The following is a 27,718-nucleotide window of genomic DNA, read 5'->3' on the forward strand; positions in this document are numbered from 1 at the left end:
TTACTGTCCCCCAGGATCAGTTCCACTTCCTCGTCTGCATCAGAGTCTTCATCCTCCCCGTCCTCTCCCTCCTCGAGGAGGTTTGCTAGCTCCTCGTCAGAGGGAGAAAAGTCATTGTCCCCATCCTCCCCTGCGTTCTCGTTGTTGTCATCCTCCTCCAGTTCTGCCTCCAGCAACTGGTCCGTGTCAAGCTCATCTAGATCATCGGTGTCATCATCATCTTCATCATCATCTTCTTCCTCCTGTTCTTCCTCTTCCTGGTAAGAGAACATGAGGTTCATTAGCTTGACCCACACAGGCTACCGAGACAGTCTGTCCCTCTTTCTCAAAGGCAAGGGCGGAAACGTGAGTAAAGAGTGGTGATCTAGTTTAACACAGACTTCATGGGCCAACTAGATTTCTCAATGACCAATATCCCAAAACGCTCCCCAACCACTCAGACAATTACAGGTCGGGGGCCTCTCCGGTGGCGCAGCGGTTGAGCACTGGGTTGTGAAGCTGCCCGCAGACTCTGCCTCCACCAGTTCAATCCCCGGCCGCCGGGCAAGGGTCCCACATGGCGCACAGACCTCTCCTGCTGCCCGCTGCTCTCCTCAGCAGTGTACTTCATTGGTCTGCCTGTTCTGTTCCCCGCTCTGGCTCTGGTGAATTCTCTCACCCTCCCACGCTTCTGACTGTACCCAGTGCTTGTATAAATAAATAAATCTTAAAAAAAAAAAAAATTACAGGTCAGGCACACCTTATCCAAGGAAGCAGACAACTTGCTTCACAGAGGTCTCTGCCATCAACAGTCTAGGTCTATAACTAATTAATAATGGATCCTAGGAGGTGCTTATCTCTCTCCTGCATCAACCAAACCAAGTGAAGTCAGTTGAAACACTGGAACAAAAGCTCCTCCTACTTGGTATCTAAAAAGCAACACTGTAACAAAACAAAGGAACACGTCTGCCTAGGAGGGCTCCGAAGCCCTTCAAATTCTTGTAACCAAGGATGTGGGTAAATCTCTAACAGTGCTACCTTAAGCATCCAATAATCCAAACAGTCAATAAAAGACTTTTACAATAGAGAACACTAAGAGATACCCACAATTTCTGTTCTAAGGCAAAAAACAGTATGCTAGAGAAGTCATCCATCCTTGTGTTCTTAAGAGAATTTCCTGGAGGCATGAAAACCAATGAAATACTTAGCTGTGGGGCTTTCAAATTGATGTTTCCTAACATCTGCCAGATTCCAACTCTGCACTGGAATCTAAACTGTTACCCTGTTTCATGTAGGAGAGGATGCAAGGATGCCTCTGCTTTGAGGATGATGACAGGTGTCCTTATATCAATGTGACCAACATTCAGTTACTTATCCTTCTGCTCAAACATCACTTGTCAGCCATGTCAGGAACAAAAGAATTCTAATTCCTGCAATAACACATATATTTAACATACTGAAGAAAGTATAGATGAAACAAGTCCAACATAAGAAAAAATATTTTCAAAACATTTTTAAAGTGTTGCTGCATGCCAACCACTTTCATGCTTGTCCAGCCACTAGTGTTGATCCACTATAATGCATGCAAGGCTCACATTCAGCAGGATATCTGCTTTTACAGGCTTTAAATTATTTTGGAAACACCATTCAAAGACTTTTTCATATGCTGTCTGACCTGGTGATTAAAACTTCAACAATTCTGGTCAGTTGTATGGGAAAGACTGATCCCTTTAAATACAAATACCCCCAGTGCCTCTAACTTGTGTATTGTGTATGCCAGAGTGTGTGCGCACGCATGCACTTCTATCCACTGTTCCACCACAGTCTGGACCGCACAGTACTCCACATGAGAGACTAACGCAGCAGTCATCTACTTGGAAGCAGCCGAGAGTCTGGAAGGCAGTAATGATACACCAAGACACAACTCCTGGTCACTATAAGCACATCAGTTCATGCAAGTAACTGTACAAGGGCAAAAGGGTTAAAATCCAGAGAACAGCCCAAAGTGCTTATCAGATTACAACTTTTTACCTCTTTTTTTTCCAGGTATGTATTTCATGACCTTGACCAAACTTAGTTCTAATCCATTAACAAAGTACCACAGTGAAAAACAAGTACTTTAAAGAAAAGAGCATCAAGGGCACTGTGTCTCCAAAGCCTCAGAATAATTACACTTTAAATTTAAGATAGTGTAGCTTTTATTTTTGATTCAGAAATTAATTCATCAATGCATAGTTATTGACATGCACACTCATCACTGTCTGGAATAGGAGAAAATGCTCAGGCTTTGGGGTCAAACAAGCTTGGCCTTAGAACCCTGACTGTCCCAATTATGAATTATGTGACTGTGGCAATTTTCATAAATTTTCAATATCTCAGAATAGCAGAACTTTTAAAGGCCCACAGTTGAAAGGATAGGTAACAATTTAGAGTAAACGGTTCAAACAGCTATCTATAATAACCAGCAAATTTAGGAAGGTCATTCTCTATAAAAACATCCGAGCTTAACTAATTCAAGATAACTAAGAAAAAAGTTCCCAAATCAAGAGCAATTCTAGAAAACAAGTCAACCAAGATCTAAGCTTTGAATTATAGATACTATTCCAAATTCTTCCAGGGTTCCACAAATCCAACGTTTACTTAATCTGTAGCGTAAGAAATTGCTGACATCTATTCCCAGAAGCCCATGAAAACCTATATGACCATGACAGGAAAAAGGAAATCTACCTGAATGTTCATTTCAGGGTCACAAACACTTGTATTTTTTTTCCCTCACTGGCAGCATCTAGCTCACATACATTTTCAGTGTTTGGGGAGAGCAATAAAGCCCTTTCAGGAATGACTAGCCAGGCTTGCAGCAAGTATGTACCAATAAAGGTTCTTACACCCTCCACTTCTATGCCGTGGAGAACATACAGGAAGCACAGCACATAGTGCATCCAGAGTTCAAATTGGAGTGGAGAAAAAGAACATTATTCCCTGTGTTCTTTCAATAAATTGAAATATAACTACAAATAGTTGAAATGTACTGGCTTTTCAAAATATAGGAAATAATCGTCAACATGCCTTGATCAGAGAAATCTAGAAATAACTCATCCACATCACGCACCTACCCATTTTTTTCCTAAAAATGTTTCCTAATTGTTTTCCTAAAACAATACAGAAATAAAAGTTAAAAAAAAAAACCCAAAATTTCAATATAAGTGACTTATCTTTGCTTTCATCAAAAGCCTTAACGATAGGCAGCCTCACAACCTCAGGAACCAAATATTTATGGCTGAAATAGATTGTGTATGTTTTCATTCAATAATACAGTGGTACAGTTCATCTCTTCAAGTTAATCTCCAAATTTATTTAAACATATGGGCAAAAGCCAATTGTTTTTATGGCATATAAATTACATCTATAAATCTTCGTAGTAAATAAATAACCATTTAATAGGCATTTTATTTCTGGACCATTTTATAGGCGAGCAGATGACCATTTAAGCTTCTTAATTTCACTAAAGTGGAAAGGCAAATTCAAAGGTGTTGGTAATTGGTAACAGGGGTTATGTTTAGTCACGCCTGGAACATCTCAGAAGATGTGAGAGCAGATATCTAGACTAGGACAGAACTTTGAATAGCAAATGATTCATGAAAATGAAGTCTCCATTTTAAAATCAGGTAGAGCACATAAAAGAGAGTTTGTTTTTAAAAAATCAAGTTGGCGGGCCTCCCCGGTGGCGCAGCAGTTGAGTGCCGGGTTGTGAAGCTGCCTGCAGCCTCTGCAGAACCGGTTCGATCCCCGGCCGCTCCCCGGCCACCAGAGGAGGGTCCCACAAGGTGTGCAGACCTCTCCTGCCGCCCGCTGCTCCCCTCAGCAGTGTGCTTCGGTCCTTCTGCCTGCTCTGCTCCCTGCTCTGGCTCTGGTGAATTCTCTCACCCTCCCGCGCTTCTGACTGTACCCAGTGCTTGTATAAATAAATAAATAAAAATAAATCTTTAAAAAAAAAAAGTAAACAGGAAAAACAAAAAAAAAAGAAATCTTGGAAAAAGCAACAAAAACAGATTTGATATAATGGAAGAATGAATCAGTACTCTCGAAGATACAGATATAAAAAAAAAAAAATCAAGCTGGCACAGGAAGAGGTGGGGAGGAGAAATCTGATGCAAACAGTAAATATAGCAAAACACTACTGTAAGATGCTAAAACACATGAATCAACAGAATTAAGGTTACAAAGGAAACTTGCTTAAATAGATATGGTATAATCCCACTAACATATCTCTTAATGAAAACTCAAAAACGCCAAAGGAGTTGAGAGTAAAAACTGTTTTTTAACAGATGTCCTTCAAACATGAAATGCACTATGTAATCCACAAGGACTATGGTATTCATAACGAGTATAGTGCAATGTGCCTCTATCAGAGAACTCTAGAAATAATCATAACTCATCCACATTACAAACATACCCATAAAACACACCTTAACATAGTTAAAAGAATATGATTTCTTTGAAAGAAATCATATAATGACTGCTCTCAGACCACAACGGATTTAAACTAGAAATCAGTAACAAAAAAATTCTAAAAACCCCCAAATACTTGGTATATTAAACAACACACTTCCAAATAACACATGGATCAAAGGGGAAAAAAAAACATCAAATTTAAAAATACTCAAAACTGGGCCTTATTGGTGGCGTTAAGCACAGCACTATGAAACTATCTGCAGTCACTGCAACATGAGTTTGATCCCCAGCCAGAGGGCTACCCACACGGCGCAGCAGACCTCTCCTGACTCACCCGCTGCTCCCCTCACCAGTGTATTTCAGTCTGTCTGTTCTGTTTCCCACTCTGTCTCTGGTGAATCCTCTCACCCCCAGCACCTCTGACCTGTGCCCCAGTTCTTATATGCATAAATAGATAAATCTTTTAAAAAATAAATAAAAATACTCAAAACTAAATGAAAAAATACTCCAAACACAACTTAAAGTTCATGAGATGCAGTAAAAGCAGTGTGCACAGAGGGAAATTTATAAAAATTTTGAGTGCATATATTAGAAAAGAAGAAAAATGTAGAATCAATCATCTAAGCTTCCATCTTAGGAAACTAGCAAAAAGAGCTCATTAAACCCAAAATAAAGAGCAGAAATCAATAAAATTGAAAATAGGAAATAAACAGTAAGCTGACAAACCAAAGGTCAGTTCTTTGAAAAGAACAACAGGACCTCCCTCTCTCTGCTGCACCCCTCTGGCCAGAGTTCTTGTATGCATAAATAAATAAATCTCTAAAAAAGAAAAGAATACATCCCTAAGGCTCTAGCCAAGCTAACTAAGGAAAAAGAAAGTACACCAATTACCAATTTCATCAGAGATGAAAGCAGGAACATCACTATAAATCCCATGAACATTAAAAGAATAATAAAAGAGACCTCCCTGTGATGCAAGGGGTCAAGTCTCAGAACTATCAAGCTATCGGCAGCCACTACAGCACAAGTTGATTACCAGCCAGGGAGCTAACCCACATGGAGCAGCAGACCTCTCCTGTCTCGCCCGCTGCTCCCCTCAGCAGTGTATTTCAGTCAATCTGCCTGTTCTGCTCCCCATTCTGTCTCTGAGGAATCCTCTCACCTCCCACACCTCTGACTTGCACCCCAGTTTTTGTATGCATAAATAAAAAGAAATATTAAAAGGAATGTTAGGGGCCTCCCCGTGGCACAGCAGGTTGAGCACAGCTCTGTGAAGCTGTCCGCAGCCTCTACAGAGCCGTTTCGATTCCCAGCTGGCGAGGGAGATTCCCGCATGGCACGGCCTATCCTGTCTCACCTGCTGCTCCCCTCAGCAGTGTATTTCGGTCCTTCTGCCTGTTCTGCTCCCTGCTCTGTCTCTGGTGAATTGTCACCCTCCCCGATTTCAGGCTTGTACCCCAGTGCTTGCCTAAATAAATCTTAAAAAAAAAAAGAATATTAAAGAAGACTATGAACTACTCCATGACCTCAAATTTGATAAGCTAGAGGGGCGAGACCAATTCTGGGAAAAAACACATTTTGTCAAAATGTACACAAGAAACAGACAACCTGAATAGGCCTCTATCTGTTAAATCAAATCAATAATTCAAAACTTTCCAAAACAGAAAGTACCAGGTCCATATGAGTTTAATGATTATTCTACCAAATTACTTTAAAAATTAATCTGAAATCTCTGCTAGAAGATAGAAGCACACAGAATACTTTCTAATTTACTCTATGAGGCCGGCATTATCCTAATACCAAAGTCAAAGACATTACAAGCAATGAAAACTATAGACCAATATCTCTCATGAACACGTATGTAAAAATCCTCAAGAAAATCTTTGCAAAACAAATTCAACAACTTATACAAAGAATTACATACCACAACCAAGTAAGATATAGAGCAGCTATGCAAGACCGGCTCATATTTTAAAATCAATTAATGTATTTCATTTCTTCAACAGGTTAAAGAAAAATCACATGATCATTATCAATAAATGCAGAAAAAGACTTTAACAAAGCTCAGTGATTTAGGGCCTCCCCGGTGGCGCAGCGGTTGAGCGCTGGGTTGCGAAGCTGCCCGCAGCCTCTGCAGCGCCGGTTCAATCCCCGGCTGCTCCCCGGCCACCAGAGGAGGGTCCCACATGGCGCGCAGACCTCCCCTGCCGCCCGCTGCTCCCTCAGCAGTGTACTTCGGTCCTTCTGCCTGCTCTGCTCCCCACTCTGGCTCTGGTGAATTCTCTCACCCTCCCGTGCTTCTGACTGTACCCAGTGCTTGTATAAATAAATAAATAAATCTTAAAAAAAAAAAAAAAAAAAAAATAAAACTATTTTAACAAAACCTATGATTTAAAACTTCCAGCAAAATAGGAATGGAAATACACTTCTTCAACTAAAAAAAGAACATCTATAGAAAACCACAACTATCATTTTAATTCATGGTGAGAAACTCCAAGTTTTCCTGCTAAGATGAGAATCAAGATCAGGATCACTATTTGTCAACATCAGTATGAAAGGATTAAGAAGGAAGGAAGAAAAGTGTCTTTGTTTGTACCTTACATGACTGTCTATGTAGAAAGTCCAAAATAATTTTGACAAAAAAATTCTGGAACCCTAAGTGACTATAGCAGGGTTGCAGGATTCAAGGTTAATTCACAACCTATAGACTGCTTTCCTATAAACCAGCAACAAACAAATACAAACTAACATTAAAACAGAAGCAGTTCTCTTGCCCACCTGCAGATGCCTTTTTTCTTTCTCCTTTTCCTAATAAACCTGTCCTTTTTTTTTTTTTTTAAAGATTTATTTATTTATGCATACAAAAACTGAGGAACAGGCCGAACAGGCCAGAGGTGTGGGGGGTGAGAGGATTCACCAGAGACAGAGTGGGGAACAGAACAGGCAGATTGAAGTACACTGCTGAGGGGAGCAGCGGGTGAGTCAGAAGAGGTCTGCCACACTATGTGGGTTGCTCCCTGGCTGGCTGGGGCTCAAACTCGTGCTGCAATGGCTGCGGACAGCTTCATAGGCTGTGTCTTAACCCCTTGCGCCACCAGGGAGGCCCTAAACCTGTCCTTTTAAAAGGCAAAATAACAGTTATCACTTTAATAGCACCCAAACAAATGAAATACTCTGAAATACAAATGAAATACCTCAAATTTTTGAGGTATAAATCAAAAAAAAAAAAGGTACAAGATATAGATGAAGAGATCTACAAGACTTGGATGAAACAAATCAAAGAACTGAATGTAAATGGAGAGATATTGCATGCTCCTGAATAGGAAATCTCAACATTGTCAAAATCTCCCTAACTTGATCCACAAATTCAAAGCAAAGTCATTCAAAATCCCAGGAAGTTATTTTGTGAAAACCCAGAAACTGATTCTAAAGTTTGTATGGAGAAACAGATGACCCACCACAATACTGAAGGAGAACAAAGTAGAACTGACACTACTTTGAATATTTCTAGATTTGAAACAGAAGAAAACAACACAAACTTATTACAAAGCTACAATAATCAAGATAGTGTGGTACTAGAGAAAGAATAAATAGCTCAACCAGAAACAGACCCACATAAATTCAGTCAACTAATTAACAAAGGAGCATAAGCAACACAATGAAAAAAGTCCTTTCAATAAACTGTTAGAAAACTGGATATCCACATAAAATATAAAAAAAAATTCTACACAGAGACCTTATAACCCTCACAAAAATTAACTCAAAATGGATCACTATAAGCAGATGACACAGGAGAAAATCCAGATGACTTTGGGCTTGGTGATAAATTAAAAAAAACTCTAAAGGAAAATAAAAAGACTTTTAGAAGCAACCTCAAAAGCATAATCCATAAAAGAAATCATTGATAAGCTGAACTTCTTTAACAAAAAATTAACTTTTGTTCCAAGAAAGCCACTGTCAAGAGAACAGAAAACAAGCCACAAACTAGGAGAAAGTATTTGTAAATGACATATTAGATAAAGGACTGCTAGCCAAAATATTCAAAGAACTTTTAAAACATCATAAAAACACAAGCAATCTAGGGCCCTCCCCATGGTGCAAGGGTTAAGTCTCAGCACTATTAAGCTATCACCAGCCACTGCAGCACAAGTTCAATCCCCGTCAGGGAGCTGACCCACATGGCACAGCAGACCTCTCCTGTCTCACCCACTGCTTCCTTAGACAGTGTATTTCAGTAGATCTGCCTGTTCTGTTCCCCAATGTCTCTGGTGAATCCTCTCACCTCCTGCACCTCTAGCCTACACCCCAGTTCATGTATGCATAAAGTCTTTTTATTAAAAAAAAAAAAAAAGCTGCATAGGGATTTTTATAGGATCTTTATTCTAATTGCCAAAACTTTATTCAAAATTAATGTCAGAGCATAATTGCCAGGCCACCCCTGGTGGCGCAGGCAGTTGTGCGCAGTGCTACGAAGCTGTCCGCAGCCTCTGCAATGCTGGTTCAATACCGGCTGGCTGGCGAGAATCCCACATGGCGCAGCAGACCTCTCCTGTCTCGCCCACTGCTCCCCTCAGCAATGTTTTTCGTCAATCTGCCTGTTCTGTTCCCCGCTCTGTCTCTGGTGAATCCTCTCACCCTCCCATGCATCTGGCCTGTACCCCAGTTCTTGCATGCATGAATAAATAAATCTTTTAAAAAAAAAGCATAATTGCCAAAATTACTTGAAATTGCAAAAAAAAAGTCCTTCAGTAGATGAATGGTTAAATAAACTGGTATATCCAGACAATGGAATATAATTCAGCACTAAAACAAAAAGAGCTATCAAATCATAAAGACATGGAACAAATGCGTATTACTAAAGGAAAGAAGCCAATCTGAAAAGGCTACATAACATATGATTCCAACTGTATGACACACTGGAATGGCAAATCTATTGAAACAACAAAAAGATCAATTATTGTCAGGTGCTAAGCAGAGGGAGGGTCTAAATATTTGGAACATAGAAAGTTTTTAAGGCACTGAAACTGCCAAATATTCTGTATGATACTATAATGGAGGATACACATGTTATATTTTGTATAATTCAATACAACACCAAAAAGTGAACTCTAACGTAATCTATGGAATATGGGTGACAAGGATATGTCAAGATAGGTTCATCAATTATAACAAATGTAGCGTTCTGATTAGGGATAAGGGAGGTTATACATGTGGAGACAGAGCATATATGGAAACTCATCACTTTTGCTTAATTTTGCTGTGAATCTAAAACTGCTTTGGAAAAATAAAGTTTATTTAAGAGGGGGAAAAAAACTATTGTAGGAGGATGTCATATTCACTGAAGTACTTTAAAAAATAATATTCCCATGGTATCCAAAAAAAATAATGACAACTTTCTTCTGTGTGAGGGAAGAGGGATGACAGCGCACTGAAAGCATAGTGCCTCTAGGTCAAGAAGCAAACCCTGAAAAAGGCTCTGCTCTGATTACATTGTAACTACTAAACCCAAGTACTTCACAAATTTCCTTTCCTTAGTCTGCTCAGAAACCCATTTTGGGGGATGGTGAATCATCTCCAGGTTCTAATAAAATGCGTGCTTAACCAGTTGGAACAGTACACCACTGTGGAAATCAAAAAAGCACACACAGAGAACTGTTAATATGTTTGTTTTAGCTTTTTGTTCCCATGTAATAAAAGTAGTCAGTAATCCATTTTAGAGGACAAACTTACAGATTTATACCTGTGAAGTACAACAGTGGAATACACACCTAAAACTCAAAACTGGCACAAACACCCATACTTACTTAATACTAACTTTTGTCAGACAAAAACATGAGTCCTTTGCCCATAATATTAGATTTGCATCAAAAAATACTTTAAATATTTCTCAGATTAGACAAAAGATCCTGGCCTGGAGAGAATACACCTGGAAAGAGAATGTGGTATGAGCCCAGAAGACAGGAAAGATCTGCCGAAACTCAAAAGTTTGAGAAACGCTTCAAAACTGAAGTTGGCATGCCACACAGGCAAGCACGTAGAAACTACAATCATAAATTAAAATCCCCTATGAAAAAAAGAAAAGCTAAGACCCATTAGACATAGTACTACATACCCCCATTTTATAAACTCTTAATTTCTCAAGAGCATTAAAATCTCTGTACCTATAAGATCCACTCTATTACTCTGAAATAAACTACAAAACTTAAGAAATACAAACCAGAACTTTACAAAGATTTAGCCATTTCTATGTTCCATCTCAGCAGAGTGATTTTTCTGTTTATTAGTACTGGGAGAGTAGAAGCTGATTATCCTAAAGTCAAACAGGGCACTGGTCTTAAGCATGAGCTCAAAGATATCCTTGAAACAAAATCAGAAATTGCTCATCTGCAAATTAACTTACAAAGAGATCAGTTAATCTGCAAATTAACTTACCATAAGGAACTGTCAAAGTTTTGTAATAACAAAAATCTGCTTTCTCTAAGTTTCAGTAATCAAGGAGACATAACAGGCTTTCATAATATGGCAACCGGTAGCAAAGGTTCATCTTTAAAAAAAAAATCCCTATAGTGGAAAGCAGATGAGCATAATCTATACAGCACTGATGAGCAGAAAGAAGTCTCAAAGATCACTTACCTGGTCCTCTTCTTCATCCTCATCTTCTGCCAGACGCTGCCTGCCTACTTCATATAGCCTGCACACCGTGTCCATGTTTAGAGAATCCATGCTGCCTTGGTTCTGAAACAGAACATCATACCACACAGAGCGGTTAGCTTTCAGGAGGCCCACTTCCACACCTCAGCTCTAACTGGTACCATGTACCTTGACCCTGTAAACTATCAGAGATTCCAATACCTCAAAGACCTGACTTTGAAAATATATACATAGGACAACAGAAAGAAAGAAAAGCGGATGAGAAGGCTTGAGCAACAAGTGACACCATACTTGGAACAAACACATCCTGCTCGGGCAAGAGATCAAGACTCCTCTGAAATAGGAATTACAGTGTGAGTTCAGGACAATAGGAAATGGAATGCTCAGTGATGTTTTATATATTGAGATTTTCTCATTACTTCTCTTACATAGTATGTGTCCCAAACCAATGGTAGATTATCAATAACCTACCCTCAGACCTGCATCAATTTTAGAACACATCTTAGACAAAGTACCTGTAGTATAACTTGAAAATGGTCTAAATATCAGACCAAAACAACATTTCTGCTGGCTCCCTTTACCTCAATGACAGCAAGATAGCAGTCTTTGGTGTCTGTACACAGGTCAAAGATGTTCCGTTTCACATCAATGGTCGCTGGAAAACAGAGTATGACAAGACTTGGGATTGGACTACTGCTATAACCATAAAACATGCCCCCAAGAGGAATTCAAGGTGATTGTCCATATTTTTGTTACTCCTTTGCTTTCCAATCAAAATTTAGCTTTCCATTAAAAAAAAAAAGGATTTCAAATTAGGAATGTAAAAGATAACAAAATGACCAGTCTGCCCTTTCATGGTTACCTATAGGTTTGTAGTCAGTTGCGTTAAATGTTCGAAAGGATGATCCAAATGGGCTTTTCATCCTCTCTTCCATTAAGTCATCTTCATCATCTGCCTGCAACATAGCTAGGTGAGAGGGAAGAGGAAAGGAGGAAATGCAGCAAAACACTGTTAGAACCAGAATCCTCTATTGACAAGTGCAGAAAATATTAAAGGATTATCAAAATTTCAGTGAATTTTCTTGTAAATTCACTCTGCATCTAGTTAGTTCCTCTCTAAGTACCATTCTTTCATAACCCAACTACTGTGACAAATATTCTCAATCTTTCAACTAGCTCCCAACAAATGTTACAGCTGAAAGCTTACAACAATCACAAGACAACAACAAATGTAAGGGTTCTTCTTCATTATGTAATGATACACATGGCAAATTACTGAACAAAATTTCTTTCCATGCAGGATTTATTTGTTATCATTAATGTCAGGGATCGTTCATCCTAAATCAACATCATTTTCATCTTCTCATTTGCCACCATTTATATTATCATTTTCATTTTTATTACAACTTTCAGGGTTTCAAATTCACATTTGAGAGAGATTTTCCAAAAAGGATGTATGAAACTATGTAAGGCGCGAGAAAGAGAACAATGAAAAAAAAGTAAAACTTTATTACCTCCATACATCACTGTCCCTGTGTGGTTGAATACCACACGACACTGATCTAGAGCAGGAACAGTGTGTAAAAGATGGAAAGTACGAAGGTCCCACTAGGAGAATGGTCAAGGAAAACCATTTTTACACAAAACTTATCTAACTTCATGGGGGAAATTCTAAAATAACACTTTTTTACCTTCCTACTACCGGTACTGATACTTTAAAAATCAGTGAAATCAGGTAAAACTAAAGCATGTAAAATATGCATTACTGAATAATGTCCCTGATAATGTTATGTGGTATTGCTACTTACTGCTCATATGCTCCCTTCCTCTCATAATATCACTTCACTTTTACTCTTTGACCTACCAACTGATTTATACAGCACAAAAGTGCAATCCCTATGAAGACAGAGAAAGATGAATTCAATAGCTAAGAAGAAGACAATAATCTATCCAGTAACTCTTCCCAAAACAAGAAAACATGCTATTGAAAATCACTGGTAATTACCAACATCAACTAGAGTCCAATGGCAATTCACTAAAACTTCAAATCAAAGGAGAGGAACCAGAGTATTACCTATGGATATTTGAACCAGGTATTGGAAGAAAGGTAAATTATTTCTGCATTACCAACTAGATAACAACACATGGATGGTATAAAGGATACAATCTCAGTATTAATGATAACCTCTAGTCCATTTGGATGGAAAACACCACTGATGTTCATGTTGAACTTGTCAAACTTGTGGATGGCCTGTGAAGAGCGGACATCCCAGAGGACGCCATCATTTAAGACAAGATCATCTGTAGGATTAAAGGTGGCACAGTTCCTCTTGTAGTTGTTGGCAAGATCTGGGTTAAACAGAGTCAACAGCTTGTTGCCAGTCTGAATATCATAAATCTTTAGAGAAGAAGGGGTGGGGAAGAGAAAAATCAGACCAATCCATCCATTTACAAATTCAAAGAGAAGCTGTGCAAAGTATTTCTCTCATGCTTCCAAATTCCATCAAAATTACAAAAGCCCTAATGTTGTAAATTAACTAGAAGTAGAAAGATCACACCCATCCAAGCAAAGTTTAAGTGCTCTGGTTCCCAAATAAGGTTTGAAAAATCTCTTTCCCACAAAAATGAATAATGGGAAGTCTCTTTCCCCAAAAAATGAGAAGTGAGGGCCTCCCCTGTGGCGCAGCGGTTGAGCGCTGGGTTGCAAAGCTGCCCGCAGCCTCTGCAGCGCCAGTTCGATCCCTGGCCACCGGGTGAGGGTCCCACATGGCGCGCAGACCTCTCCTGCCATGCCCGCTGCTCCCCTCAGCAGTGTACTTCGGTCCTTCTGCCTGTTCTGCTCCCTGCTCTGGCTCTGGTGAATTCTCTCACCCTCCCGCGCTTCGACTATACGCAGTGTTGGTATAAATAAATAAATAAATCTTAAAAAAAAAAAAATGAGAAGTGAGACTGAAACAGGATTAGGGAAACCCTCTTAACCACCCTACCCGCCTTTTTAAGAAACAGAAATGTTCCTAAGATTAAAATTGAAAAATAATCCATGTGAATCAACCAACATGATAACCCTAGCATACTCTCAAGGATTACTTTTTGGAGAAAGGTATCAATGTGAAATAACCCTTTCTCCTTACAATCTTCCCATTATGTATATTTTACCCTTACAATACTAAAAGTTCCAAAGTATACACTGTATACCCCACACAGAGACCAGATCTTCCCTATCAGCTTACAGATATATTTTTAACATTTCCAATTTTTTTTAAAAAAAATCGCTCCTTTAATAGAAGAATAAAGAGACACCACAAGAAAGCAATCAAATAATCCAGATCACGGGACAACTAGCCTGGTCTCTTCAAAAGTCCACATCATGTAAACTGCAGAAATGTCTTGGCTTTAAAACATTAATGAGACATAACAACCAAATGCAGTAAGTGAATCTTGGGTGGATCCTGATTCCAAAAAAAAAAAAAAAAAATGAAGCTAAATGTATCAGGAACAACTGGGAAAGCCAAGTATGGAGCAGTTATTAAATGATATGTAGGAATTACTATAAATTTTCTTAAATTTGAAAACAGAGTATGATTATGACATAAAATGTCCTTATTGCTAGGATATACATGCTACTTGATGTTTGCAACTTACTTTCAAATGATTCAGACAAACACACACATTTACACAGGAGAAAAGTATGGCAAAATAATAAACCGATGAAATCCAGGTATGTGTACTATTCTTTCAACATTTTTTTTTTAAAGATTTATTTATTTATTTATTTATTTATTTATACAAGCACTGGGTACAGTCAGAAGCACGGAAGGGTGAGAGAATTTCACCAGAGCCACAGCGGGGAGAACAGGGAGAAGGACCCAAGTACACTGCTGAGGGGAGCAGCGGGCGGCAGGAGAGGTCTGCGTGCCATGTGGGACCCTCCTCCGGTGGCCGGGGAGCAGCCGGAGATCAAACCGGCGCTGCAGAGGCTGCGGGCAGCTTCGCAAGCCAGCGCTCAACCGCTGCGCCACCAGGGAGGCCCTCTCAACTTTTTAGATGTTGTAGCATTTTCATATGAAAACTTATGGGAAAACACTCCCTTCACCCACTCATAGCCAGCTACTATCCCCACTGCTCTGCTCTGTTTTTCAGCAAAACACTTCAAGACTTGTGTATATTCAGTCTCTTTTCTTTCCTCTTTTCTTATGAATCCACTTTAATCAGATTTTCACCCATGTTCCAAACTAGCTCCTAACATGGTTAATAATGGTCTCCACAGTGTTGAAGGTCACCTCTCAATTATCTTATTCAATTGACTGTTTCTGACCCAGTTATCAATCCTTCCTCAAAAGAGTCTACCTTGCCCTTCTAGGGTACATCTCCTTCCTGGGGACTCCTGCTACCTTACTGGCCCACTGGCCCACTCTTGTTGGCTTCCTTCCCATATTCCTCCTCACTTAGCAACCTCTCAATATTGGCATGTGGCAGGACTCTATCCCCACACCACTTCTCTTCTCTAGTGTCATTAATAATCTCATTCAGGTTCACACTTCCAAATTCTATCAACTTATAGACAACTCCTTTATTTATATCTCCTATCCTGGAGCTCTCACATGTGGACTGGCAAAATACACTCCAAACTGGAAAGTCTGCTCTTGCTTCTTTCACAGAAACCAGATTCACACTTTAAAGACTTCATAGCCAGTCAAGTGTCCTCTGATCACTCTTCAATGTCTTCAACTCACTCACAGAAAAAGCCAAAGATCCTAACAATAGCCCATAAAGATATTACATGATATGCAACCCCTCTCCCCATCAACCTCAGCTCCCAATCTCTCCTCTCCCTTGCCATTCCCTTTATCTTAGAATACTTTCCACAGCTCTCTGCATGAAACTCACACTTCTTTCAAAGCACCTTATTACCGAATCAGTGACATTAACATATAAAACAGAAATCCCCCATACCATCAACAAGCACTTCCTCTTTTTCTTGTCCTGCTTTCTTTTCCTAGGCAGCATATACCACCTGATATACTATGTATTTGCTTTTTTATTTATTATCTCTCCAGTATGGCACCATAAAAGCAAGGATGCCATTTCATCTAAAGCTTAGTAAATATTTGAAAATATCCACTATATAAATGACATCTTTCTCAGGCTGCCAGATTAAGTTCATGTTCAGTTCTTTTACATTTTTCCCAGTTAGGCAGAATCAACTTGAAGGCAGTGGATGCTTAGGTACTCACATGGGCAATGTCTCCTTTTGTGCCTATGACCCGATCTTGAGAGTGCTTACTGAACTCAACATAATGATCTTCTGTGAAGGAATGCCTATAGACAAACAACAGAAGCATGAAAGTGACAGACTGCCAAGGCATATGTCTTTAACCAACTGAATATAAAGATAATCCTCAGGTTCTTGCTGACCATACCATACTCACTTGAAGATTTTTTCTCCCAAAGAGAATATAAATGCACGCTTAAGATTAAAAAGAAAATTCCTTCCCCCACCAGTTTGTCCAAGTAAATCCAAATTAATGGAGACCACCTGATTAAAGAAATGACTAATAGGACACATATTTAATGGACATTACCTGATTATAGTCATGGTTAATAGAGTACATGGGCTTTTGAAATGTGTCCCATCAAAGAGTACAACTTTCATGTGAACTAAGAAAATACAAAGATGTGTGATTTTGATTAGTGAAGCATCTACTATGTAATGAGAATGTATATGCCTGGTAAGAATATCTAGATTAAGAAAGATAAAAATATGAGCCACTTATAAGAAAGTGAGAAGTTAGCAATAATTCACAGTATCCTTCTTTCCCCAAAAGCTTTTGAGTCTAAAAATCAGATGGAGGGTATTAATCAGATAAAATGGAAAACAGAGGAACTAGATTATAAAAGTAAATACATACTTCATATCAAATACTGATTTCATTCCCCAAAGCGCAGACAGAGGCTGGCTCCAAGTAGCAGATGTCAGCAGCAAGGACCCATCCTAAAAGGAGGAGGAGGCCCAAGGTGGGTAACTATGTTTTTATAAAAGTGCAGGCATCAATATCTGCCATTAGCATTTTAAAACACCAGTTTAAAAAATATTGTTGGATTAAAGAGAAAACAAAAACTTCCAACAATCAAGAATGATCAGAAGTTGCTAGGATTTTACTATCTGTACCTACAGTATACTAAAAACTAAACTTAAGAAAATATTAACTCCTCCTGAACTAGTAACATAAAATACAACAGTTCCAAGAGTGGGGAGGAAACGGAAAAGCTGTCAAAGACGGTTCCTCCTTCCTTAATATTTGGCCATATTCCTCAGTCACCCTCATATGAAATAACAGTCAACTAAAAACCTCAGTTCAATTTTAAGGACTCTTAAAGAGTTTTCATATAGAAAGCCCAATAAAAAGTGAATTTTATACTCTAAAATCAGGAAAATTATCCTCGCATTATCTTAACATTCCTAACTTTTAGAAAAAGCCAAGGTGCCATTTCCATTCACAGAATAGTATTGATAAACTATAATCCATTTAAAAAAAAAGAAAATTATAGTAAGACCTTAAAAAAAAACTAAAGGGCCTCCCCGGTAGCGCAGCAGTTGAGCACTGGGTTGCAAAGCTGCGCACAGCCTCTGCAGCGCCGGTTTGATCCCCGGCTGCTCCCCGGCCACCTGAGGAGGGTCCCACAGGGCGCGCACAGGGCGCGCAGACCTCTCCTGCCGCCCGCTGCTCCCCTCAGCAGTGTACTTCGGTCCTTCTGCCTGCTCTGCTCCTCTCTCTGGCTCTGGTGAATTTTTTCACCCTCCTGCGCTTCTGACTGTACCCAGTGCATGTATAAATAAATAAATAAATAAAAATCTTTAAAAAAAAAAAATTAAAAAAACACCTTCCTAAAATAAAAAGAAACAAAACTATGATCCAATGGAATCATAGAAGCTTATTTTCAAGAAAAAAAGAAATTATAGCACTTTAACATTTCTGACATAAAAAGCAAACTTTTATGATCATAACTGATAATCTCAGCATCCACCTGAATCAAACAAAACAGGTCTTAGAACAGGGGTTAACAGGGCCTCCCCGGTGGCGCAGCGGTTGAGCGCTGGGTTGCGAAGCTGCCCGCAGCCTCTGCAGCGCCGGTTCGATCCCCGGCTGCTCCCCAGCCACCGGAGGAGGGTCCCACATGGCGCGCAGACCTCTCCTGCCGCCCGCTGCTCCCCTCAGCAGTGTACTTCGTTCCTTCTGCCTGCTCTGCCCCCTGCTCTGGCTCTGGTGAATTCTCTCACCCTCCCGCGCTCCTGACTGTACCCAGTGCTTGTATAAAAAAAAAAAAACCAACCAAATAAATAAATAAAACATGTTAAAAAAAAAAAAAAAAAGAACAGGGGTTAACAAACTTACACAAAGGGCCAGACAGTCCAAATAGTCTCTGTTGCACCTACTATACCAAAGTAACACAGAAACTGCCATAGATACTACATAAGCCTCTGAGCATGGCTGTTCTCCAAAAGCTTTTGGAGTTTGTATACAAATATAGGCAGCCAATTTACCCACAGTTAACCAACCCAACTTAAAAGGATTGAAACATCTATGAAGAGACCTTACCCTGGAAGGTTCAAGGTGTGTGATGGCTGAGTTGTGACAGTTATAGCTGGCTTCCTCCTGTCCACTAAACACATTGTAGAGCTTCAACTGGCCTGTGCAGGTGCCAAGCATCAGGAATCGCTCCCGTGCTGAGAATGCACAGCAAGTGAAGCCACTCTCATCCTCATTGGCTTCTCGAAACACTGAAATAGGACGAAACCTAAGCAAAAATAGAGAATCAGAGACAAAGTGCAGGGATTTGGAAAAAGGAAAACTTTGCTGTAAAGATGATAGCAAAAAAGAGCATTTATGTTTCAAATAGGTTCTCCTAAAACATCACAGTGACCTTCAGCAGTTCATTTTCATTTCAAATGAGAAAAGGATCTCCACCCACAAATTTGAACAGCAGCAAAAATCCCCATGTTTAAAACCTGTGATCCCACGACCTTTATGTAAGGTCTGCAAAAAAAAAATGATGATCTGATGATTGCTGATGATCTGCCGAACAGTGCTACTACGAGACAGGCCCACAAGGGCCTTGCAGGCCAGGGCCCAGATCTGCTCTGCATCTGTGATGGGCATCTTGATGGACAGTAAGGACAGAAGCACCTTGATGCCATTGTTGGACTACCAGGAGACAACGTGGACTAGCACAAAAAAATAAATTTGGGAGTTTAGTCAGGGACAGTGTGCTGCATGAGTTCTAGAAAATATACTAGCTGTAACATAAACAGAGTATCTCATATCAATGTATTGTCAAGAATCACAGAAGGAGCCCATGGTTGACAAAAGGGGTTACACTGATCATGTATTCATACAAAGAGACCATCTTTGGTATTTCAGACCAATAAATGGCTTTCTGGACTAATCACTCCATGCTTATATTGACTAAACACTCTGACTTAGAAGAATCATTCCAATTCCCATCTCCTTACCTGCTAAAGATAAGGTGCCTATCAAAGCATCCGCCATCCACCCCTCCATACTTTGGAAATGATGCCCTGCGGTTTAGCCTTGAGGTAAAGTTTATTGGCGCTTGCCGCCTCTGTTTTGGCTCAGGACATTGGTGAGGAGTAAAGAGAGAGAAAGGTGGGCAGGTAGCAACTGGGTTCTTGCAGCGAGCATGCTGCTCTCTAAGATATTCTGTTATGATACTGTCCAGAGTAGGTGGGGAAGGAAGATGTCTGTCCAACTGCTTTTTTATGGCTGGGCTTTGGCTGTAAGCGCCATGGTCCGATTTCTGCCGCAACACTCTCATTTTTCTGCCGTTACAGGGTGATGGCCTCTCTCTGATAAAACTGATCCTACCAATCAAAGGAGAATTGCCGGCATAAGATGGGCCAGGCAAAACTAGTGAACTCTGGGGAGGTCGTGGCTGAGGATGGGCAGTAGGGGCAGAAGGGGCAGATGGACCCACAGCAGCATGACTGCCCAGTCGAGTTGCAATGCCATTGGCAATGCGAGGAGTTCTGGGAAGAGAGACAGGAGAAGCAGCAGCAGTGACTGGGGTGAAGGCAGAAGAATGTGAGGCAGCAGTCATAGGCAGGTCAGCCTCCTTAGTCAGCACAGTTGCGGTCTCTCCCAGCCCTTTAGAAATGAGATGGTTTCGTATCAGCAGAAGCAGCTCTTTTTCAGGGAAGGAGATCCTTGATTGGGCAACAACATCTGCTTTCTGCAGCCTTGCCAGGGACACATCAGTGCCAATAAGAAGTGGCTTTCCTGACACCCGTTCAATGAGCTCAGCGGCATACTTGCAGAACTTGACATGGTCACTGCGCTTGTCCTGCAGCACAGGCTCCTTCATCAGCTGCTGGATCTGGCAGCTGCTGAAAAGGGGCAGTTTGCTGATGATCTGCCGAACAGTGCTACTACGAGACAGGCCCACAAGGGCCTTGCAGGCCAGGGCCCGGATCTGGTCTGCATCTGTGATGGGCATCTTGATGGACAGTAAGGACAGAAGCACCTTGATGCCATTGTTGGACTGAACCACATTCCACATCTTGGCCAGGGTGTGCTCACTACTTTTTGGAGTTTGAGGCAGCTTTCTCCGAGGAGTTCCAGAGATAAATTTGCCAATACTGGAAATTCGGTTATCTGGACCACATACACAATTGATGATAATTTGAAGTGCTGACTTCTGAATTTCAGCATCATGGATAAAAAACTCACCCTCCGCTACTCCCAAAATAATGCTGATACCTATTGAGGGAAAAAGACATTTCTCATAAAACGAATGGCCAACTTCAACAGTTGTTCTAGAGCCAAAAAGTAGGGGTCTATTCATTCTGTTCCACTTAAAACTACCACTTTTCCCCCTAAAGTACAAAGAATTGTCTGTATAACATATAATCAGTTCTACCGCAATGTATTTTTACAACGCAGTACCTCATGCAGTTATTAAATAAGGGAATGAGGGTCAATATTATGTAGAAGTCACCAAGGTTCATATGCAATTTTTCCTAGGTAAGGGAAGCAAAAATAGTGGGAATAAATTAAAACCTTCTGCAGGAAAGGAAAAAGTGCTCAGACTTGCTGCTACAGTGACAGCCAAGAAACCTTTCTGCTATATATGAAAAAGATGAAAAAGAAGTGTTTGTGCCTTGGGTTTTCTCCTAAGAGTGGTAATCCACAGGACTCAAGGTCAGTCACACTAAATTCCATGCTCGTCTTAGCTACAGCCTTCATCAATTGTATTCTTAATGAAGTATATTTTTCAAACAAAGTATACTTTCCCTTTGTTTTTGGATATGATAGCGTCTATCCATTCTGAGTTACTTGCCCATTACTGATTTTAAGTCTGTGATTACGAAGTTAATAAAGTTTTTTATTGTCTGCCCCAACCCATTTTCCCCATAAATCTTATGATAGTGCAAGACTTTCCAGAGTACAAAGTTCTCAGGAATGCACCTGTACCACTCAGAATCTTGAATTTACTAATACAATTCCTTTTTCTGAAACTGTATGGCACAACTGACAAGGGAGAGACAAGGTACCCTCCTTTACTACCTTCTGTTCTAATACCACTTCGTGGGTTCACCTAAGTTAGCACGACCAGAACAGCAAAGGAAAACAAATTCAGACCAAGCAACAAAAATGGCAAGTTACAACCTACCTACAGTGGAGACAGTGGAGCCAGCTTCATCCAGAACGTCCACTGATTCTGCCAACTGGAGCTGGATTTTTGGCACAACAGTGAGAATAGCCAGAACATCCAAAGCAAAGCGCACAGTGTCATTCCTGGATAGGAAAAAGAATTAGTCAAAGAGAAAATAGGATTTGGCCACAAGAAACAAAAACAGCTAAAAATAAGGGAAACAGATACAACGAATCATAACCACTACCTGCATAGCTCTGTCCCTAGCCATGGCATCCAAAGATTTGTAAATCACTGTGATATTAATTTCAAAACATGTGGGGGTGAATTTTCATCTATTACACTGCTAAGATTAAAAACAAAGGATAATCCCCAAGTGCTGGTAAGTGTATACAGACAAATGCTTTCAAACTTTTGGTAGCAGACATTAGGACATTATTTTTAGAAAATTATCTGGAAATATAAAACAATTACTTTTGTTAATAATCTTCAGTCCAGGAATTTCACCTCGAGGAATGTGTCCTCATGAAGTATAAGCTAGTATTTATATATTAAGATGTCCATTATCTCATTATTTAAAATAACAAAGAATTAGAAAACAAATAACAGACATACATGCACTAAATTATGGAACACTGATGAAATATTCTGCAGACGTCGACAGTTGTTTTCAAAATATTCTAAAGGATAAGGAAAAAAAACCAAAATACAACACTAATAAAAAAGAAACTAAGATTATTTTTTTAAATTTAAATCTGACTTTACCAAGTATTGGCATGAAAACTGCTAGTGGGAAAAGAAAACAGTATGATCATTTTCAAAGCAATTTGGTATTCAATAAAGACAAAATGCAGATACCCTACAATCCAGGTTGCACACATCATATACTGTATAATATCAAAGATAGTATATATAGACACAAATACATATAATATAAAAACTTGGAGAGAATGTACTTCAAATTCAGAAGATTGGTTACTCGAGCAAGACTGAACTGAAAAAGGAGGAAATACAACAAAATGCCAGCCTTGGAAAATAGCTTTTATACTATTCTTTGTATCTTACTGTATTTTGAAACATTTCATTAAAAAATATTTTGATTAAATTCTAACAACTCAATTGTGTATATTTGTATGTTATAGAAAAAAAGAGTATGATGGAATTAATAGGAACACAGAATAATATTCATGAGTTTCTGTATATTCAAAGCAGAAACAAGTTCTTAGTTTAAAAAAATTAACTTTTAAAGGACATTTTCTAAATATTTATGCTTTCTTACTAGTCCAAATAAGCATTTTAATAGGCTAAAAAATGTATTTAAAACTTCCTAGTTATCTTTTGAGCTTTCATCATCTTTTAAACAAAATTCTCCAAGTAAATATAATGACTACTTTAATATTCTAAAACATGGTAATCAAAGTGTGGTTAGGGGTGTCAGACCCTTTCAGAAGTCCTGTGACATAAAAATTGTTTTATAATACTAAGATGTTATTTTCATTTCTCACTTTCATTGCATGGTAAAGGTGGTATTGTCTAGATGCTATATGATAAGGTGGCATCACAAAAGGTTGAACACAGAGGCATATATGACATTGATTAAAGCCAGACATTTTAAAAACTTGCTGAAATCATTTGGTTTTATTTTGAAAATTTTCCATTTAAAAAAAGTTAACATCATTGGATTCATGTTATTTTTAAATAAATTCATAAATGTTTCTACAGTTCCTCACTCTCAATTTCTAACATAGTAAATATTAATAGCTATAACACAAAAACAAGTTATATGGGGATCTCAATAACTTTTAATACAGTACAAGGGTTCAAGATTAAAAAGGTTGAAAATGGTTGTTTCAAAAGTATCCTTCGAGATTTAGTATCCTGGATTTAGCAAAGAAGCTACATGCACCACACCCTAAAAAAAGTCCTTGTTTTCATAGCAGTGGGTGAAAAGCAAAAGAAAGTAAAGAACCACTACTTATAAACTCTCTTACTATTCTCTTCATATTACATCTTTTCTAAGATACAGTTTTGTTTTTGCATCATCTTCAAATAATACTCAGTCAACCCCAATTCTATCAGCTGTCCGTTTCTTAGCCTCACCAAGCTGTGATGACTGCTTTTAAATGAATTGCAAATATCGATAACAAGAGCAAAAAAAAGAGCTTTATGTGAAAGAAAAACATTTAAAGTCTAAGTCCCAAAGAGCAGTGGACTCTAGTCTCAAGACATGATTTCAACCTCACCTCTGCCACTATAACTACGTACATTATGTAACTTCTCTAAGAGTACACATCATGATGACCCCTGCCTATTGTGCAATATTTATAATCTCCAAGATCACAAACATAAACATTAAAAATATCATACTTAATCTAGTTTCTCAGATCCAAGTGTCCAAAATTTCAAATCAGTTCAATAAATGTTTAAGTGTACACTATGCATTAACCAACATCAACTTTAGCAAAAAAACAGAATCTAATTTCATTTGAAACCTTTTTTCTGATCCCACCTTGCATAATAGGTCTTCCAATTGCAGGCAATAGAAATAAGCTGCAGTAAGAGTTGGACACAAGAAAGTTTGAGGAAGACTTCAGCTGGTTCCCAATAAAGCTGTGCGGGGCCATATTCTATCAGAAATTCCATCATTTCCACAATCTGTTCATGAGTATACGAACATGCCTATAAAGAGAAATATATTCAAGAACTATTATCATCTGCCTGTTACCTTCTCTAGCATAGCTAATGGGCCAAAAGTTTTAATAATAAAGTAATAAGTTTTCAAATCCCACATTCTTCTTTTTTTTTTGAAAGATTTACCTATTTATGCATACAAGAGCTGGAGTATAGGCCAGAGATGTGGGGGGTGAGAGGATTCACCAGAGACAGAGTGGGGAACAGAAAAGGCAGACTGACTGAAATACACTGCTAAGGAGAGCAGCATGCAAGACAGGAGAAGTCTGCTGCGGTATGTGGGTTGCTCCCTGGCTGGCCGGGGAATGGAACTCGTGCTGCAGAGGCTGCGGATTGCTTCATAGTGCCGTGCTTAACCCCTTGCGCCACCAGGGAGGCCCTCTTTTTTTATTAAAGATTTTATTTATTTTTACGTAGAGGAACTGTGGTACAGGCCATAGGTGTAGGGGGTAAGAGGATTCACCAGAGAGAGTGGGGAACAAAACAGGCAGATGTACTGAAATATAGTGCTGAGGGGAGCAACAGGCAAGACAGGAGAGGTTCCTGCGCCATGTGGGTCAGCTCCATGGCTGGGGATCGAACTCATGCTGCAGTGGCTGCAGATAGCTTCACAGTGCTGAGACTTTACTCCTTGCACCACCAGGGAGGCCCAAATCCCACATTTTTGAGTCAACAGTCCATTTGTGAAATAATGAATATATAATGTTCAATCTTTCATTTTCTGTATAGCTAGACTCACAATACATCTTGTCAAAAAAGATAAATGTTCAATTTGTTGGTGCACATACTTCACAGATTAAATAGAGAAAAAAATATACCACAGAAAATTAGTTTCCTTTCAATCTGTGATTTTCAAAACATGAAGATACTAACCTTTGTCTTAAAACATATCAAGTAAGCTCAAAAATGATAGAAAAGTGGAATTAGAGTCATACCCTTTCAAAAACGAAATTTCACACAGATGGAGGCAAGATAATACTTCTCATAAAAGCCCTTTTACTCACACTTCAGTTTATGTTTCAGTTCTAGTATCCCATGTAACAACTTTCAATTGAGAGCAAGTCCTTGGAATTCACCTACTATATCAATTTTTAAGTATTCTATCTCCACATAGGGTAAGGATAATCCAACAGAGTACTCCACTGTGTAATCTGCAGACTCCACTGATCTGAATGTGAATTTCAGCCCAAAATACCACAGTTATATTAACAACTTTCCCTTTTGAGACAGTTCACTCACCTTGTAAGGGGGTTGAGGATGGACAAGAATACCCCCTTCAGTCCTCTGAAGTGACTGCTTCACTTGTTCCAATTTAATGGCCAGGTGAGCCTCAAAGTACTTGCGCAAGGCCATGCAGGTATGTTTCCCTGTTTGGCGGCTAGCAAATATTTCATCATCACTCAGAAGTGCACCCTGATCTTCCAAATTTAGAATCTCCAAAGTACTGATCTATTAAGAAAGAGGCAAAAGAATGGGGCAAAAGGGGGTAGGGGTGTGTATAAGTACAAATAGGAATAAAAAAGTATAAAGAAGAAAAAGATTTTGGTAAACTTAACAAGACAGATACAATGAAGTACACAATGTACTAAAAGTCATATGAAAGCAAAACATTAAACCCAATTGCAAAATCATATAACTTTCAATCATGTTGAAAAACACAGAGGCACAAAACCATTACTTTTAGGAAGACTGAGATTAACTGACAGCAATTCTTCCTAGGTTACATATACAAGGCAAATCTACAGTGGCATCTTTACCCACTGGCGAGTGAATGCAGGGGGAAAAAGACTTCATTTGCAAAGAATAATAGCAAAACTCCTCCAATCAGTAGCTTCTGAAGGGCAGTCAAGGCAATAGGACCCTTACACTTTACTAAAAGAAATGACTGAAGAACCTCACCAAGTTCACCAGACGACGAAGACCATCATATCGATCAAAAAGCTCCAACACAGCCCGGAAAGAGAAGCAGATTGAGAAAAACATGGTGGCATGACAGCATCCTGAGGCATGAGAACATTCCATTAACCACAGGGTATAGTTTACCACATCAGAGAGAACATTGTGGGGATGCATGCACACCTGCAAAAAAAGATAAAAACAAAACATAATTTTTTAAAAATTTGGGGAAAGGATGAAACTTTGACAAGGATGAAAAATTCACCAGTAGGGCCTCCCTGGTGGTGTAAGAGATTAAGTCTCAGCACTATGAAACTATCAGCAGCCACTGCAGCACAAGTTCAATCCCTGACCAGGGAGCTACCCACATGGCGCAACAGACCATCTCCTATCTCTTCTGCTGTTCCCCACAGCAGTGTATTTCAGTAAATCTGCCTGTTCTGTGCTGCATTCTGTCTCTGATGAATCCTCTCACTCTGCTGCACCTCTGGCCTATACCCCAGCTCTTGTATGCATAAATAAATTTTTAAAATCTTTTTTAAAAAAATTCACCAGTAGGCCTCCCTGGTGGCGCAGCAGTTGAGCGTTGGGTTGTGAAGCTGCCCGCAGCCTCTGCGGCGCCGGTTCGATCCCGGCCACCGGAGGAGGGTCCCACATGGCGCGCAGACCTCTCCTGCCGCCCGCTGCTCCCCTCAGCAGTGTACTTCGGTCCTTCTGCCTGCTCTGCTCCCTGCTCTGGCTCTGGTGAATTCTCTCACCCTCCCGCGCTTCTGACTGTACCCAGTGCATGTATAAACAAAACAAACGAACGAATAAATAAAAAAAAAAAAAAATTCACCAGTATAGAAAGCTAGCTTGCAGAATACAATGGTCACACCTGATCAAGTCATTCCAAGCTTAAACAACTTAAATTTAGATAAATATTTAAATTCAACCTATATTTATTTATTGAAAATATTTATTTATTTATTTATACAAGCACTGGGTACAGTCAGAAGTGCAGGAGGGTGAGAGAATTCACCAGAGCCAGAGCAGGGAACAGAACAGGCAGACCAACGAAATACACTGCTGAGGGGAGCAGCGGGTACGGCAGGAGAGGTCTGTTGTGCCATGTGGGACCCTCGCCGGCAGCCAGGGATTGAACCGGCGCTATAGAGGCTGCAGGCAGCTTCGCAGCCCAGCACTCAACCGCTGAGCCACCAGGGGAGGCCCTCAACCTATATTTAATGTAGTGCCAAACTGTATAAATGCTTAAATCCTTTATGTTTCGATGCTATTATGTAGGTATCAGGACTCGCACTTAGAAGAGCAAGAGGTTCAGAGAGGTAAGGGATTTCCTCAAAGTGCTAAAAAGTCGCTGAGTCTTCTGCTTCTACCG

The 27,718-nt window shown here is 39.6% G+C and overlaps 1 protein-coding gene across 7 annotated transcripts in view; it reads right to left on the reverse strand.

Moving 5' to 3' along the window:
• Window positions 1-27,718, reverse strand: part of DCAF1 (DDB1 and CUL4 associated factor 1) — a 68,818-nt gene that overhangs the window by 5,091 nt on the left and 36,009 nt on the right. For all 7 annotated transcript variants that reach the window (XM_037529871.2, XM_037529853.2, XM_037529880.2 and 4 more), the window contains 14 exons: window positions 26,344-26,523; window positions 25,684-25,893; window positions 24,263-24,432; window positions 21,772-21,896; window positions 19,595-20,858; window positions 18,681-18,879; window positions 16,992-17,074; window positions 16,317-16,401; window positions 13,247-13,480; window positions 12,597-12,690; window positions 11,945-12,049; window positions 11,664-11,737; window positions 11,065-11,166; window positions 5-257 (listed from right to left, as the gene is read on the reverse strand). In XM_037529871.2, the coding sequence (XP_037385768.1) occupies window positions 5-257; window positions 11,065-11,166; window positions 11,664-11,737; window positions 11,945-12,049; window positions 12,597-12,690; window positions 13,247-13,480; window positions 16,317-16,401; window positions 16,992-17,074; window positions 18,681-18,879; window positions 19,595-20,858; window positions 21,772-21,896; window positions 24,263-24,432; window positions 25,684-25,893; window positions 26,344-26,523 (3,178 nt within the window). The remainder of the gene's footprint in view (window positions 1-4; window positions 258-11,064; window positions 11,167-11,663; window positions 11,738-11,944; window positions 12,050-12,596; window positions 12,691-13,246; window positions 13,481-16,316; window positions 16,402-16,991; window positions 17,075-18,680; window positions 18,880-19,594; window positions 20,859-21,771; window positions 21,897-24,262; window positions 24,433-25,683; window positions 25,894-26,343; window positions 26,524-27,718) is intronic.

Source organism: Talpa occidentalis, unplaced genomic scaffold, assembly GCF_014898055.3.
Source record: "Talpa occidentalis isolate TD23 unplaced genomic scaffold, MPIMG_talOcc4v2.1 talOcc4.10, whole genome shotgun sequence".
Classification (NCBI taxonomy): domain Eukaryota; kingdom Metazoa; phylum Chordata; class Mammalia; order Eulipotyphla; family Talpidae; genus Talpa; species Talpa occidentalis.